General features: G+C 36.1%; 1 protein-coding gene across 3 annotated transcripts in view; it reads right to left on the bottom strand.

Moving 5' to 3' along the window:
• Positions 1–374: 374 nt before the first annotated feature.
• Positions 375–16,447, bottom strand: part of GLCE (glucuronic acid epimerase) — an 86,851-nt gene continuing 70,778 nt past the window's right edge. For all 3 annotated transcript variants that reach the window (XM_016145753.2, XM_016145754.2, XM_016145755.2), the window contains 3 exons: positions 11,173–11,768; positions 9,046–9,291; positions 375–4,115 (listed from right to left, as the gene is read on the bottom strand). In XM_016145753.2, the coding sequence (XP_016001239.2) occupies positions 3,091–4,115; positions 9,046–9,291; positions 11,173–11,755 (1,854 nt within the window). In that variant the 5' untranslated portion in view covers positions 11,756–11,768 and the 3' untranslated portion in view covers positions 375–3,090. The remainder of the gene's footprint in view (positions 4,116–9,045; positions 9,292–11,172; positions 11,769–16,447) is intronic.

The raw sequence follows: 16,447 nt of genomic DNA, 5'->3' as shown, positions 1-16,447 counted from the left end.
GGCACGATACCATGTCACTCTTCCTCTTCTTCTACCTGGTACTCAGGCCTGAGACCACTGCGTAGGCTCTATTTCTACAATGCTTTCTCTGACTGACCGCACAATTCAGCATTTTAATTTTCTGAAACTGTTTTGTAGACACTGTGTTCCCCCTATAGACTAAACCTCCTAGGGTTACGGCCTATGTGATACACAGTCTTCCCCATGTTGTCTTAAAGGGCCTGACGGGACTTTTAATGAACATTTGCTGCCTGACTAGTTGTCACAGGCTGAACAGGAAATGATGGTCATAAATCTGCTTGCTGGGATCAAATAATCTTAGAATAATTAGGAAATAATTAGAATAATTAAAGAAAGAGAAATATTCAGGTATATTCCTTTTAAGATAAAAACTTTATTTTACAATTTTATAAAGCAGCTTTACATTAAGCACAAACAATCCATTTACCTTGTATAGAAACAAAATACCTTTCCATCTGCAAAAAATCAAGTTTTGCTGTATATAAAACTAACATGTGCACATTGTGCTTAAACTGCAAAGTCTGTACAGCTTTACAAAGGACTACCCTTCAGAAGGGCATCCAGTAAACACTTTATTGCATATTTAACACATGGTATATAACCCACATGTACAATGGACGGAAAACAAGAAAAACAATTACAAGAAGGATGAAAATAGCAGCTTTCAGTGAAAGTTTGCACACTGACAAAGAAAAAGGACTGCCACATCCGGAGAGTTGTGCTTGTGTCTCATTTTTATATTAGCTCACATACACTGGATGTTTTTTGGATGAAGCCTTTATGTACAGTAACTGTTAAAGTGTCAAACTTGACTTTTATGTGGAAACTTTTGGCTGGTTTTAAAACTGAAGTGGCAACAGATTTAATTTAACATCAAAGCCAACTCACAATAAGTGTGAAAAACTAATACCCATAATCTTGAAACAAAGAAAAATTTAAAGAAACAAAACAAAACTTCAAAATACCTTCCCCATTCTCTTTAAGTTCAAAATAAGTAAACATTTTACATGATTCGAAACCCTAGAAAACTCCATAGGTGTTTAGGAATAAAACGCAATGGATGGTCGTGGGCAGCGTTCCTCCATGTATGCCCCCAGGTCACCTGAATCAGAATCACCTGAACACTTGTTAAAAATGCAGATTACCATGGTGCACAGGCAGATTTACTGAATGCCTGGAACCTGTATTTCAATAAGCTCCCAGGTGGTTCTGAGGCATTCTAAAGTTTGAGAACCACTAGTTTGTACCGATGGTGCTGCTATAGGTTCAACTCACTCTCTTAGAAAATTCTGGGATCACGAGAAAAATCAAGTTGCTGTTGCAATGTGGAAGGCAGTGTGAAACCAACAGCAATGAACTAGCAATGCCATTTCTAGATCAAAATGTCTTTCCGTTTTCCGTGGAAAAGGACAGACACATTGTTAAGGCACTGATATTTGTCACAGAAGCAGTACCATACTGTTTTCAATGATTCCCGTAATCTGAAGTACCAGTATGCAAACACAAGACAGAAGTCTGGACCGTTCTAAAATAATAACAAATACAATGAAGTAAAAATGGGAAAGTTTATTTTGAAAATAAAAATGAAGGCATCCACATATTCTTGTTGGGACATCTAATGTATAAGAACTACAAAGGTCAAAAGCTAGGGGGAAAACTAATAACCCACAACTGTTTTGTGGGCAACATAGTGTTGTGATGGGCGTTTGATACAGCTCATAGACAAACTGCACTGTGGGGTTTTATAATTCCAATCTCTACAAGTTATAGTATTGATTTAGCGCACTGTCATACACTAAAACAAAAGAAAGCAAAATCAACCTCCCTCACTTCTGACCTAATGCTTGAAACATTACTGCCCAGGGTATGTGGGCTAGGAAGCCTATAGGTATAGGTGAAATGAGATATAGTGAGATAAAAAAGCCAAAAAAAGGTCTGATTACACATCTACAGGAAATGCAGTAGCATCACTTCTATCCAATAGCTGAAATAATTTAAAATTAAAATTGCAAAGGAAAAAGAATAATGAGTAGAGTCAACTGTTTGGAAAGTTGATGACCAAGAATGATTTAAGTAGGAAAAAAGCCTGTTATAATTTTTGTATGTAATATTTGACCTAGTGTTTTTCTTTAAGGGGGCAAAAATTCTAAAAGGGTAGTGGTGGTGGACTTATCAAAATTACTAGCTCTTTCCTAAATTTAGGTCTGTAATAAAACTTCCCAAATAATGTTCCAAAAATGTCTTCCCCAAATAGACAAAACTCTTGAGTGTAGTCTGAAATGAAATACAAAATTCCAGTGACAAGAAAACCATCACAATGGGGAATGGGGAGGGATAGACTGATTATCAAAACTTTACTGATTGTATATCAAGTTTCATAAAACATAATATTTTTGTAATTTCTTGTGCAGTCAACATATTTCGTTTTAGTTGTGCTTACATGACATAACTGTGAAGCCTGAACACATCAAGAAAACCATAAATTCAAAGTATTCTCTATAAAAAACAAATTGAACAAATGCAACAAATGCTCATTTGCCCCCAAGAAGTTAATCTATAGAAAAAAAAAATCATTTAAAAAAGTTGCACACAGTCCATTATTCAGGCTACAAGTAAATATTTACTGTATTACAGCACATTATTTTTTTAAAGTCTGCTTTCAACATAAGCATAAATAATCACATTTTAAAAGCACCCCATACTAAGTTTTCAGGTAAGTGCTAGACAGTTGGCGAGTAATAGCTACTTACCATTTGCTTTCCCAACCCGAAAGGGACTGGGCTGGCTACCTGTGGAACTGTACAGGGTGATAAGCAAGGCAAAGTTAAACATCTTTGTTTAGCCCACTGACTAAACACTCTCCTGCTCTAAATGCCATCTACTTTTTTAAATATCCAAACCATGGAATGCAGTTATCTCGGAAGGCTGGTTTAAAGGATCATTTATCACTTTGATGTCATCCACAATAACCTAGTCTACGACCTTTTAATATGTGCCAATGCTCTGCTGAGAGAGGGCCCATAGTTTTTGTGTACAGCAGAGGCTGAAATATGATTTTGGTTGTGAGCTCTAGTTGTGCTTTGCCCTGCTGCCTTTAAGGTAGCTTTTCCATCTCTTGACAAATTCTTTGAAGATTGGGGACTCATCAATGGTGCCAAAGAGCTGCAGCTGATTGATGTGGGTGGTGTGATAGTCCCAGCGGGCCAGGTTGGGGGCGATGCCGAGCATGAAGTGTCGGAGGTCATAGATGGTTCCTGAGCCAGTGTCGTACAAGGGGAGCATGGCTTTGAGGGACTCCATGCCACGCTCATACAGGGACCTCGCTTCTTTCCCGAGTTTTTCCCCGGCAGTTTCTTTTAAGTCATAGAGCCCAATTAAAGAATACATAAAGCCATTTAAAACGAAAGAGCTAGGTGTGGTTGGATATTCTTCATACCAGTCATGTTTATTCATAAACACAGCTTTAACTCCATGCTGTTCTGATAGAGACTTGTAAGGGGCTGTTGCCCTTAAAGCTGAATTGAGGAATATATGGTCTTTTGTTAATAGATAGGCCCTGACTAACGTAGAAATGGCTTGCCCTTGGGCCATGGCAGAGTACCACCCTGGCTCTAAAGACTTGAACCCTTCCCCTAACTTACGGGTCACCATGATTGGCCAGCCACCTTTCTCATCCTGGTTCCTTACCAGCCAATCACTGGCAGCGAAGAATGCAGCCATGTGGGCTGTGGTAGAGATGGTAATGTTGTCGATGAATCCTTTCCCTTTTGCAATCAACCTAACCACCTTCTTGGGCATTATTTTGGTTGGCTTGACAGCTTTTGTGTTGGAAAGACCCACTCCTTTCCTGAGGTCAGTGACCAGGTCCCTGGTAACAGTGCTCCATGAAGTTCTGGGCCCGATGCCATAGTATATGTCTCTTTCTTTAAAAGCAATTAGCTGAGTATTTGAGACATAATGTACAGTGAAGAGCTGATTCTTTTCTGTGGTCTCTAGAACCACAGACACACTTCCATTTGTCAAGAACTTGAGGTCAAATGAAATAATAAAATCTTTTGTGTTCCCCAGTTGCAAAGATACACCTTCACTGGTTTCTGTAGGGGATAAAATATACCAACAAAGACTGGTTAGAATAAAATCTCTTTGTAGTTAAAGGTTAACTGCAATTAACCTAATTGTGAACAACTAATTGTACAAAATTAACACTTCAATATTTTGTCAGATTATTATTATTACTCAATTAACCACAAATGATAGATTGGTGAGTCTATAATGGCTTGTGAGCATCAGGCCAAAGCTCTTACCTTTTGGCCTGTGTGGTTTACATTTAGGGGGCTAAGAGCAAATGGCTAATCAACTGCTGATTGAATTGCCTTTTCTAGATCAAACACTGACTGATCAATAATCAATGACTGTTCTAGTATACCCATTCTGTAAAAAGAAAAAAATGGCCAAAAGCTGGTTAAGCACGTAATCTTGCAAAAAAGAGGACAGAAGAATTGCTATACACGAATGTAACAATTTTTATTTAATTAACACCTAATAAATATTGACTATGTTCTAAGTGCTTTATACTCATTTAATCCTCATACAAATTAACAGAGTAAGTGCGATTATTACTCTCACTTTATAGATAAGGAACTTAGACACAGAGAACTAAGGTACAAAGAGTTGAACCCAGGTTGTCAAGTATGGCTCTACATTACATACTCTTAATCACTATTTGATATTTAAAATGATAGGTTTGTTTTCAGATATTTGCTGGAATTGTGAATAAAATTTCTGGAAATTAAGGAATAGGCTCCTGTAGTTAACAAAAAGTGAGGGATAGTAGGGTAGGTGGAGGGAGCAGCATGGACTTTGGAGTTTAAAAAACAAACAAACTTGTTTGAATTCCTACTCTACCACTTACTAGCTTTGAGATGTTCAATAAGTATAACTCTTATTGAGTCTCAGTTTCTTCACATGTTAAAAAGAGATAATATTATTTTGCAAAGTCATTGTGAGAATTAAAAAAAAATAGTGGCTTTGAACACAGTAAAATATGATAGTGATTATTCTTATTATTCTGAAGCCACTGGCTTCAGAGGCTGATAAAATACTAAAAGCTTTTTTATCTGTCAAATTATCAAATAGGAAATTTCTCTTGCATATGTATAATGCGATGATGGCTAACTTCCAGAAAGATGACTTTTGGAATACTGCTGGGCTAGATCTACCAAGAAAAGAAACTGAGCACATTAAACCAAAGAGCAGCAACAGTGGGAACAACAGCAAAAAATAAATATATGGTGTACACATTTTATAACACTAATGGCAAATATGAATATCTTGATCTTTACAGAGCTTAAAATTTCAAAACACATTCACATGTATTAATTATCTCCTTTGATCACTACAGTAATATGCTGAGGCTGGTAGAACAGGAAATGTCATTTTCACTTCAGAGAGAAGATATGGAGGTTTTGCAAGGTTAAAAGGTTTTCCCAAAGCCAAATGCTAATTAGTGGTGGAGCAGGAACTAGAAACCAGGATTCCTAGATGCAAGTTCAAAAACCATGAAAAAGAAATTGTATTGGAAATGGGATCCTCATGTGAATAATCAGTGGAAGAGTTATTTTTCTTAAATACAGTCATAGAATCAGATCTGCTTTGAGGAATACTTGAGGAAATCTTTAGTGTCGCCAGGAACAAAGATTACAAATGTGAACTGATGACAGTGTACACAGTGTGATTAGTTTGGAGAGTATCAGCATGTTTAGCTGATCGTTTAACTCTCCTAACATTGGACTTTACCAGTGTAGATATAATTGAACCAAGGCTCTTACTACTTCATTTGATGAGACCCTTATGGAAATAGTATCAAGAACAAGAACATCTTGATAGACTGATGCATCAAATGACACTCTGAATGATTTTTTAAAAAGTGGTTTCAGAAGTATACTTCTAATATAGTAAAAATCCATTTAACTGGAAAAATGTGAACACGCAATCTCTCTCTAGCATTTTCCTGCATCTACAGTAAAATAGAATCTGATGCTCAGTACAACGTCCCTGAAACATTGCAGGATTCCACTGACTTATGAATCACTCAAAATTAAATTATATTCAGCAGAACAGACTATCTTGAGTACTACTTATTTTTTCATTCTCAGGATAATGCCTCATTAATCTGACAATAGTATTAACTATGATATCCATTCTCACCAAACTGGGTAACAATGACTCATCTTTAAAAGTCCAAATGGGAGGAAGCTGTAGAAGTAATCATTTTTCTCTCAGAATCCTGTTCTGATTTTCACTTTATGTATACAAATCCAATGAAATGATGTCTCAATATAACAGATTAGTTCAAAGAACTCAGTAATGAATGATATCGTGAGATGTAACCTTTTAAAAAACCACTATTAGTTTTCCTAAAACCTCACACCACTAGAGGGGATTACTGAGCCACATAGAACAATGCTCAATTTAAATTGATCTACCAAAAGTCATAATCTTGAAAAGAATTTTGAGATAGTTCTTTTAATTATCATTTTATAGATGTACAGAGAGGTTAAATAAACTGTCAGCATCACTCAGAAGGATACGAATGGTAGCAAATGAAATGTGCCCGTGGTTGTGGCAGCCTTTGCGGAATTGTACTAAGCAAGGCTCTGAGCTCTACTGGAGGTTATGCTATCTGGAGATCCCTGCTTTAAATCTACTAATGTAAAGTTTTCATGACCCCTAACCACTACTCTCTCTGAGCAGCTCCTAGGAGTCACTACACGTGTCTATTTTGGGGATATGTGTACATATACTTAAGGCAACAAAGAATGATAAGCATTTCAGAGTAGTCTTTAAATCAGTGTTTTCACATACAACACAAACTGTTATCATTCATTCACTTAATTAACAGGTTTACCTATGTGAAGTGAGACAAGGCCCTACTCAGAAGCTCCAGGAATAGTGAGAGATAAGGGTCAGGTAGAAGAGCAGCTCACAAGAAGCCTGAGAAAGAACGGCTACAGAGAGAGGAGAAAGTGAGGTCATGGAAATGAAGTGAAGAGAGTGCTTTGGGAAAGCTCCTTTAATTTAATAGAGTAGTACAGATATAAAGTTTCAATTCATTTCATTTTAAAATTAGGAAGAGGAACAAAACCTTATTCAATAAATAAAACAACGCTGCAGACCCATGTTATGATTCTTTCCTCTAGATGACGTCCCTTTCAAGGAAAAATATTCAAGGCCAAAAAAGAAAAAATAAAAGGCTGACAGCATGCAGGCCCTTGTTCTCCAGAGTCTCCCTTTACTTAGGTCCATGCTTTTATGTACGAGTTCCAATTTCTTCTCGAAAGTGATTCTCTGAATTTATCTCCCACGAGGTCTATATCTTCTAAGAAGCCTCATCTCCCATACTCATGTCTTAATAAAACAGACTCACCTCTGGGATTTCTTTCTCCTGCTAGGAGCAAAAACTCCCAAGTAACTTCAAGTCATTCTCCCTCATACATTTGTATCAAACGCAACGCCAGGCCCATTCAGGATATGAGAACAAGCACCCCAGCCCCAGCTAGAACACTCCCTCCAGCAGGGAGTTCCAACTGTAAGTAGCTTGTATCCCACTGGCAGAGTGACTGTCACAGAGTTCTCTCCTCTATATGCTTAAAACCACCACAGGAAGTAGTTTTATCTCCAGCTACTGGCTGCAGAATGAAGGGCTAAAGTGTGGGTCCCTCATTTAGTATAAGGGGATCTATCTTTTGTATTACACAGGGAATCTAAAAGTGTATCATGAAATCTATTCCTCTAAATAGAATTCAAAAGATTGTTCTAGAAAACTTCCCAGCACTTGAGGAGATCAAGATGAGGGCTGTTGTTTTCCATTCTAATCCAGACATTATTAGTGCAAAAATAAGCACCTCAGGTGCACCCCGAACCAAATGTCCTTTTGCTTAACCATTTCTTACTGCGATAACCTCTTAAGTATCGCAAGCTAAATATTCTTAAACATTTCTACATACTTTCTTACCCAGCCAAGCAAAGATGCTCTATGTGCTGGATGAAATATCACAGAATGCCACAGGAGAAAAGACGTTCTAGTCATAGAATAAAAACAAAAGGTCACCTATTATTTTCACTGCATTAAGCACTCGTAAATCCATTACTTATGGCCATCCAGAATGAGTAGATCTGTATTGTGGCTTTCAAGGTCTGTGAATTATATAGTCATCAATACAGGACAAGGAGAGAATACAGAAGGGTTTTATAACCTTTTTTCTTTTTTTATTTACCAACTGCAAGGTTGGCTGGAGGGGGGAATGAGTTCTGTTTTTGATAACATTTCCCCATAGAAAATTTAAGCCTGAGGTGCTAACTAAAATTATTTCATTGTCTTTTTAAGTAATGGACTCATTAATTCTCATAGATATTGATTAGTGGAGAAAAATGCATTACATCCTAATTAATGACACTGTCTTAGTAAAAGGGGAAATGCTGCATAAAGTTAATTTGATTTTATAAATGATTTTATTAATGAAATGGTTTTATACTAAGTTTGAAACAATCTAGTGCATTAACAAAATTCAATATAGGAAGCAGGCCTAGTGGATAATGTTGTATTACTTTGAAAAAATTTAAGAGCTACTGGTAAAAAATAGGCAAAGGAAAGGATGGCCTTTTCTACAAAGTAAAATTTCTACCTTAATGTAAAACAGTTTAAAAGTTAAAGAATAAATACTGTACTGAAATATTAAACTGAGGAACTTCACTCCTGTAGGACCTAGACCCCTGGAAGGAGATGCACACCAGGCAGTAAGTTGGACTTTAACATTCAATCTTTGGCTTGGCTTGTCACACAGTAAATACGCCTTTTATAACCTTGAATTTAGGGATTTCATTTGGGTGACACCATTTGTTTCTTTATATACGTAATATAAAGGGTTTGCTAATGTGTTTTTTAAAACCATAAAAAGAATTTTAAGGAAGTGTCAGATGCCATAAATGAACATAAAATTAGCAGACATATAATGTATCACTTACCTGGAGCAACAAACTGTTTAACATTGGTGAACCTAGACTTATCAGCCACACTAGCCATAGAGCAGCCCTTTGGCACAGTCCAGTCATTGGGCTTGCTGGTCTTGTCCCTGTCTTCTGCTGTTTCATATACCTCTATGTGAGGGGGTTTCTCAGTTAGATTCTTGCTGTAATGACTTAACCCATACTGTGCAATCTGGATTGGGTAGAAATAGCCTTGAGGTCCCCATTGTGTAGATAAAGGTACACCTATAAAACAGAGAAACGAAATAAGTAACTATGTCCAGATATTTATAAGTTTATTCTGAACACCATTCTTCAGTTTTACTTCTAGGGATATTATAAGATTATCAGCAAATTTTGAGCTTCCGTATTATGCTGTTTTCATAATTACTAAAAAATAGTACCAAATTAACCAGATATGAAAAACAAAATTAAGTGTTCATTCACTCTCATTCACTATTTGTATACAGCAATGTAATGTTGTAGATTGCCTTTTAAGGACTGACTTTTTATGTGTTACTTTTGCTCATAGCTATAGATGTCATGTTTCATAATCCTGTTTCATACATTCAAGTTTTGCACAATTTAAATACATGCAGAGAATGCTAAGGTCTGGTCTACTAAGTATGTAATCTGATGGTTAAAGTACTCATGTAAGAAGCCAGTTAAGACTAGGCAACTTAAAGTATAAATATAGCTTGTGACTCTCTTTCATATCCTTGAAAGTTGTATATTTAAATATTAGATTCTTGAAATAATTCATTAATGGATTATTTCTTATGAAGTTCTAAGGAAAACTTTGAAATGTTTGGTATCAGTGTTTATTTTAGTAATTTCTTACATAAGAAATACAATATTACCCCACTGTGCAGAATATTGTATTGTTGCATCATGGTATAGGTGTTGATATAAACTCTTATCTGTAATTCTAGTCCCCGTATAAACTGGACATCTATAAAACAGTATGTCTTCCGAGGTAGCTTCAACACAGTTTAAGATATTAGAGACCACATAGGCTAAGAAACCTAGGCTACAAATAAACTTTTTAACTTCTGTATTCCTTCTCCAAGGAGATTTTTTTTTTCAAAATTCAAATAGAATTATTTTCAATTAATAAAAGGCTTATACAATCTCATTAAAGATGGGTGATAACTATGACAATGTGCAATTGGCATAAGAATTGATTGACCAATCAATGGAATACAGAAACATACTCCAGTATTCAAAATATTTTAATATAATGATAAAGATTGGATTGTGAATCAGTGGGGAAAAGAGATTATTCAAGACATGTTAAGGAAAAATGTCTAAAGTAAGACCCTAACCTTGTACCATTTATCAAAAACATAAATCAATTCAGCTGGACTAAAGTTATATATAAAAAAACAAAACCACAAAACTATTACAGAAAATACAGATGAAGAGCTGCTCGTCAGGTGGCAAATGTATTTCTAAACATAAAAGGAAGCGGGAAACCACCCCCCCAAAAAGTTTAGTAAATAGAACTGAAAACTAAATTAACAAATTGTAAGTAAATGAAAAGTCAAATTCAATTTGGCTTTCTGATCAATACGAGGTTTCAAGTATAAATTCTAAATTGTACTAATATACTCATAAGGAACCCCCCACTGCCCCAAGTTTGAAAGACAACAGGTGATAGACTATAGGAGTTCAGGATAACCTCAGAGAAAATGGTATGTATTGTATTGTTCTGAGGACTTTAAATTTCTATCCAGAGATGATACCTGGCTTATCTGGTAATGAGACTGTATTGGTCCACTGAATGGTCTCTGTCCCTTTTCCATCTCCTTTTCCAAATAACAACTGTATATTTTTACATAAAATTTCTGGAGATACTGTGCCTTGGTCCTACTGGTGAGAATTTTAGATTCTGAGGTAGGTTCATGGAATAATCCTATTTGATCAGGTATGATCTTATTGCAAGCCTTAAACCATCTAGAAAGCTACCCTAGGTTCAGACTTAATCTGTTCCTCCTTGCTAAGTAAGCATGATAAAAGGTCTCTTGAAAGCATGCTATGTATGCACTTGCTATATAATTAACACCTCTAGGTTCTTATTCCCCAACATAAGGGTAAAAAAATGCAGCAGAGCAGACAGATACCAACCTTCAACCCCACTTATGCACTTGACTCTGTCTCGGACTTCCACATTGTAGCCTTCAAAGGACATAAACACACCATCAGGGTAATAAGGGGCTCTCTGTGCATAGACTTTGGAATAGCTATGAGAAAATTCAAACCGATCATAGCCATCATACTGAACCATCTTTCCATAAACATCAAAATATTTCTCTACCCAAGTGAACGGAAGAAAGATTTCATTTCCCTCTCGTCTCCCTTTAATTGTGTGTTCATCATTTATGAGACAGTCAATTTCTTCATATTTGAGCCCTAACACTTTGCTTCCCCCATTGCTACTGAAGCCCCCAGCGACAGGGGGTGCTTTCTGCTGTTCCTGAGGGAACGCCTCCTCAGACTGCTTGGCCAGTTGTTTCACATAGTTGTTACTCTCAGATGCTGCTGCTCTTTTTTCTAATCCATCCACTCTGAAGCCACTACTCAAGTGCCGTGGAAACTGGATTGCTTTGTCACTGGAACACTTATTCCACAAAAGTACTGTGACCAAAATGAAGAGTGCGCAGATGATAATCAAAGTCTTGTAATTGACCCGAGCTGCCAGGCAACGCATATTCAGACCATACCTATGGAGGCAAGAAGAAAAATTCATGCAAAGATGTACTACTGACGTTTCATACGATAAGTTTTTCTTTCTTTTTTCAGTAGGGGAATTTTATTAACTGCACGTGATCTGATCAGATTTAAAATTACTAACTCAAACTTTCAGCAGAGACAAAAGGCAAGTGGTGCTTTCCCCTCTTAAAATTCTCAGCACGATCCTCTAAAGCAGATTCCCAAACTTTGTGTCTCCATTTGTATCTTATTAATGTTTTCATAAAGCCCCTAGGTGAAAAGAAGTATCTAATAGTTCCATTTATTAAATAGTTGGTCCCAAACAACTTAATACATATTTTTGTCCTAACAACTTAGTAGCTGTTAAAAAAAAAAAAAATCAGGTCTTGTTAAGGTAAATATCGACATCTGTGTTGAGAAATCCAACAGTGAGTTTTTACTACTCATCTTGCCTGACTTCTCAGCAGTATGAAATAGTCAATGACTTCTTATTGAAATACTTTCTGCTCACGGCTTCTAGGGCACCATTTCTCTTGGTTCTCCTTATATCCCACTGGCTGCTCCTCCTCAGTCATCTTTGATCATTTCTTCTCAGCCCCCGAACATTAAATGTTGGAGTGCTTTTGGGTCTCAGTCCTCAGACATCTTCTTTATCTCTATTCACTCCCAGGTGACCTCACCCGATCTCATAGCTTTAAATACAATTTATATGCTGATCACTCCCAAAAATTCTATCTCCAGGCCAGACCTTTCTTCAGAACTACAGATGTACATATCTAAGTGTCAATCCAAGTAACTGACATCTTTACTTGGAAGTCAAATGGATTTCTGAAATATAACATCCAAAACTTAACTTCTAATCTTTCCCCCTCAAACTGTTCCTCCTTTCCTACTGCTCAGGTCAGAAATCTTGACTTCTTCCTTGCTCACCCTACATCAAATCAGTCAGGCTCTACCTTCAGATTATACCCCAAATCCAACCTCTTTTTGTTACCACTGATACCACCATGTCAGAGCCACTGTCATCTTCCACTTGGAATAATGCTTCAATGATATCCAAACTGGTCTCTCCGCTTCTACTCTTGCTCTACTGTTCTATCCCCAAGTCTAATCACTATAGCAGTCAGAATGATGTTTTTAAATATAAGCCAGATCATGTCATTGCAATCATGATGGGAGAAGAATCTGATGTCCCTGCTGGTCACATGTTCCAGCCAGTTGTGATTACATGCAAGCAGTCGTGGGCTGTCTGCTACTGGGGTCATTGAGAAATACAAAAAATTATGGGTTAGTTATATGTGCAATAAATGCAATGTTTTAGCCTGCTAAGAGTGAAGGGAGTAGTCTCACTGCTGTTTGCCACAGAAGCTCTGTAATTTATTTTGTGGTTAAATCCACAAATACTTATTTTATTCTTTGTAATCCTCCTTCTGGTTTCCTCTCAATAAATCCTTTTGGTGCCAATCGGATAAAAAAAAAAAAATGAAGCCCAAAATGAATATGTTTAATGACAAATTATCCAGTAATTTTGTTTTTCAAGAAGGTTAATGGTGAATGTGTAATCCACTCTTTTAACTCCAAGGGAAGGTAAACTTTGAGTCCTTGCCTGTCCAAAAAAAACTTTATACTACTCTCACCATTGATGAATAAGTTTGGCAGGATATAAAATCCCTGGTTGCATTTCTTTCAAAATGTTGAAGCCAATATTTTACAGCCTTAAAGCGTTTTTTGTTACTGATGAGAGGTTTGATTTCAGTCTGATACTTGTCACTTTGTACATGACTTCCCTCTGGATCTTTTCTTTCTCCTAGGAATTCTGCAGTTTTGTGTAGCTCTGGTGAGCTCTTTCAATCTGGAAATTTGTGTTCTCTTATTCTTATTTAATGAATGTAATATCTTCTTACAGCTCTGAGTATGTTAGGGTTCCTCTTTTGTAAAGTTCTCTCTGATTAGCTCTATTTCCTCCAGTGGCAGTTTTTTATTTATTTTTTTTATTAGTTTTCCTTACATGCCTGGTGATCTTTCGTTGCTCATTCATATTTAGGCCTGAATGACTCAGTAGCCAACACAGATTTTCTGTTACTGTGAAGATGGTCTGGTTTTTGGTTAGACTGCTCTCCTGAGGAGGTTTCCGTGTGGGTTAGGATTAGGCTATTCCTTTAGGCTGTGGGGTGGGAAGCCAGCAGACTCTCTAAATGGGAGAATAAAGATGTTCTTTTTTTTTCTCCCTTTTTTTTCTGGGGATATCACTGGTCCTCCAGAAACCTTAGCTTTCCCCAATTTCTCTAAAGAAAATCTGCCTGGTGTTTTGCCTGGAGTTCATGCCAGTTATCTGCAGTCCAACTGCAGGGGTGGGAGGGTATGGATAGGTGAGAAGAGGATATAGTTGTGCCTTCCGGTACTCGAATAGAGATCCAGAAATCTGCTCGATTCTTACTCTTTGGTAATCTTTCTATTTATTGTTACTGGCTTCTTCATTTCTTATTTCTATACATTTTATTTCAGTGGACATCAGGAGGAAAAAGGAGGCAAAGATATGAGTTTAGTCTATCTTGGAAATCATATACAGATTTTAAGAGCTGAAATAGCATATTTTCTCATCGGCATTATTATTATGAGAAAATGTGTTGATTACTAAAAAACCAAAGTGTGGTACAAGCAAAGGTTCAGAAGTCAAATATTTATAAATTAAGGATTTCTTTATATTGTAATACAGGCAAACTGATAGTACTAAATGGTATTTACTTATTTTTTTAATCTTTCATTAAAAACACTTATCTGCCAACATTTGAATCATTTGTCAGCTATACCCAACATTTAGACCAATTAAAATAGAAGTGTAAAGCTTTCTATCTCATTTTTGTTAAGTGCCTGTCCTCCACGACTCAAATGAGAGTAACCCTGCTTATGAGAACTAGGACGCCATTGTAAAGAGGCACATGAGAGGAAAGTAAAGAAAAATCAACATTAAAAGCTTTCAATAAGCTTTATACCCAGATTTTGCTATCAGATACCATTCCTTACTAAAAGCAATCAGGGCTTCTTAAAGAAATGGATGACTCCAGGTCTAGGGCCTTGCCATGTCAGAAAACAAAGAAAATTTTCAAATGGGATCATAATCCAGGGGATCAAAAAAGTAGGTAAAACAGGATAGGTAAAACAAGATTAGAACTATGTTAATTGCTGAAGCTAAAAGATATGTTGGAGGTTCACTCTATTTTTTTATACTTTTGTTTGTTTAAATGTTTCAATAATTTAAAAACTAGTATCACAGCAAAAAGACACAGAACAGAAATCAGCGTGAAGTCTCCTTCCCCACTCGTCAAAGTTGTGAGAATTAGCATTGATATTAAACGAACCACACTGAATCAATAAAAATCTTAAGTCTACAATGATATTAAAAAGAAAGCCAGAAAACAAACATGTCATTTTCTGAGCTAGTGAAAATTGGTAACTAAGTGAAAAAATTTATCTATCTGACCTTTACAGGAGAACAAACCAATAGCCCTGATATTAAAAAATTCTATTTTACAGAAAAAGAATGGCTAATAATGTTGAATTTTTTTTTAATCAGAAAATTAGCATTATGGAATCCTTCATGAAATTACTAATTTAGGTAAGTATTATATATTTAGGTATATAAGGTATATGTTTGATTCATACTGTGAGACCCAGAGATTCATACTACGCAAAGTAACAACAAATACGTTATTTTCTAGTAAAACAGAGAAAAAGATGAAACTACAATGAAGGGATGTGATAGTTATTACCCCAATTCAGTGGTCAAATTCAGTCTCATTAGTGGCGACTCATCCAGATACAGTGTCTCTTAATAAGTTAAAATAAACAGTACATAATATCATATATCCCAAACAAAAATGTTGAACTTGGATCTCTCGGGTCTTAAGATTTAACTTCTAGTTAAAAGGAAATATAAGAGATAGAGGAACAAGTTAAATACAGAAGCAACCAGACACATTTAGAAGGTGTGACGTCCTGTAGAAGAGCTGGCCCTGTCTCCTCAATAAATTAGTGGTATGAAAAGAAAAAGAAGACTGGGTTAGATTTTTCTTTTTTTAAAGAGATGTAAGGGGTATAACAAACAGATGTGAAAGTTGGTCCTACACTGGGAAACCTGACTATGGACTTGAAAAAGAAGGAACGATGGAAAGACATACGGAGATTATTTTTTAAAAGGTTACAAAACAGCAATATAATATGATCTCACTTTAGTAAACAATGCTTCCGTGATTACGTTTACTGTTTTTTAACTGTAAAAAGCTGAAAATTAAGGTCAAAGACAACTTTGTTAAAAATATTGAAAGAAATATAAATTTTAAGTTAAGAATGTCTATAACTATTTAGTTTTGAAACTAGGCACTGACATTTGGGGGAGCGGAGGGAGACAGGTAGGGGAGATAAAAGAAGATGGGGGGAAAGGAAACCCTGAGTACCGACATGCAGTATTAACTTCCAAACAGACTTATCAGAGGTAAATACCATCATTTTATTATAATGTTGTTCAAATTCTAGAAAACTGACTATAGAAACTTTCAAATTTCAAAAAGTATACTGCATTGACATTTTGTCAAGTATAAATGATAGTAACTTTAAAAGCTAAAATGAGGGTTTTCTGCTGAGTGGTGAGAAGCTTCCTACTTACTTTAAAGCTTTTGCCACATCCATGAAC

Source organism: Rousettus aegyptiacus, unplaced genomic scaffold, assembly GCF_014176215.1.
Source record: "Rousettus aegyptiacus isolate mRouAeg1 unplaced genomic scaffold, mRouAeg1.p scaffold_m13_p_3, whole genome shotgun sequence".
NCBI lineage: Eukaryota > Metazoa > Chordata > Mammalia > Chiroptera > Pteropodidae > Rousettus > Rousettus aegyptiacus.
Note: the sequence above shows the minus strand (reverse complement) of the source record. Positions and strands in the feature narration are given on the sequence as shown.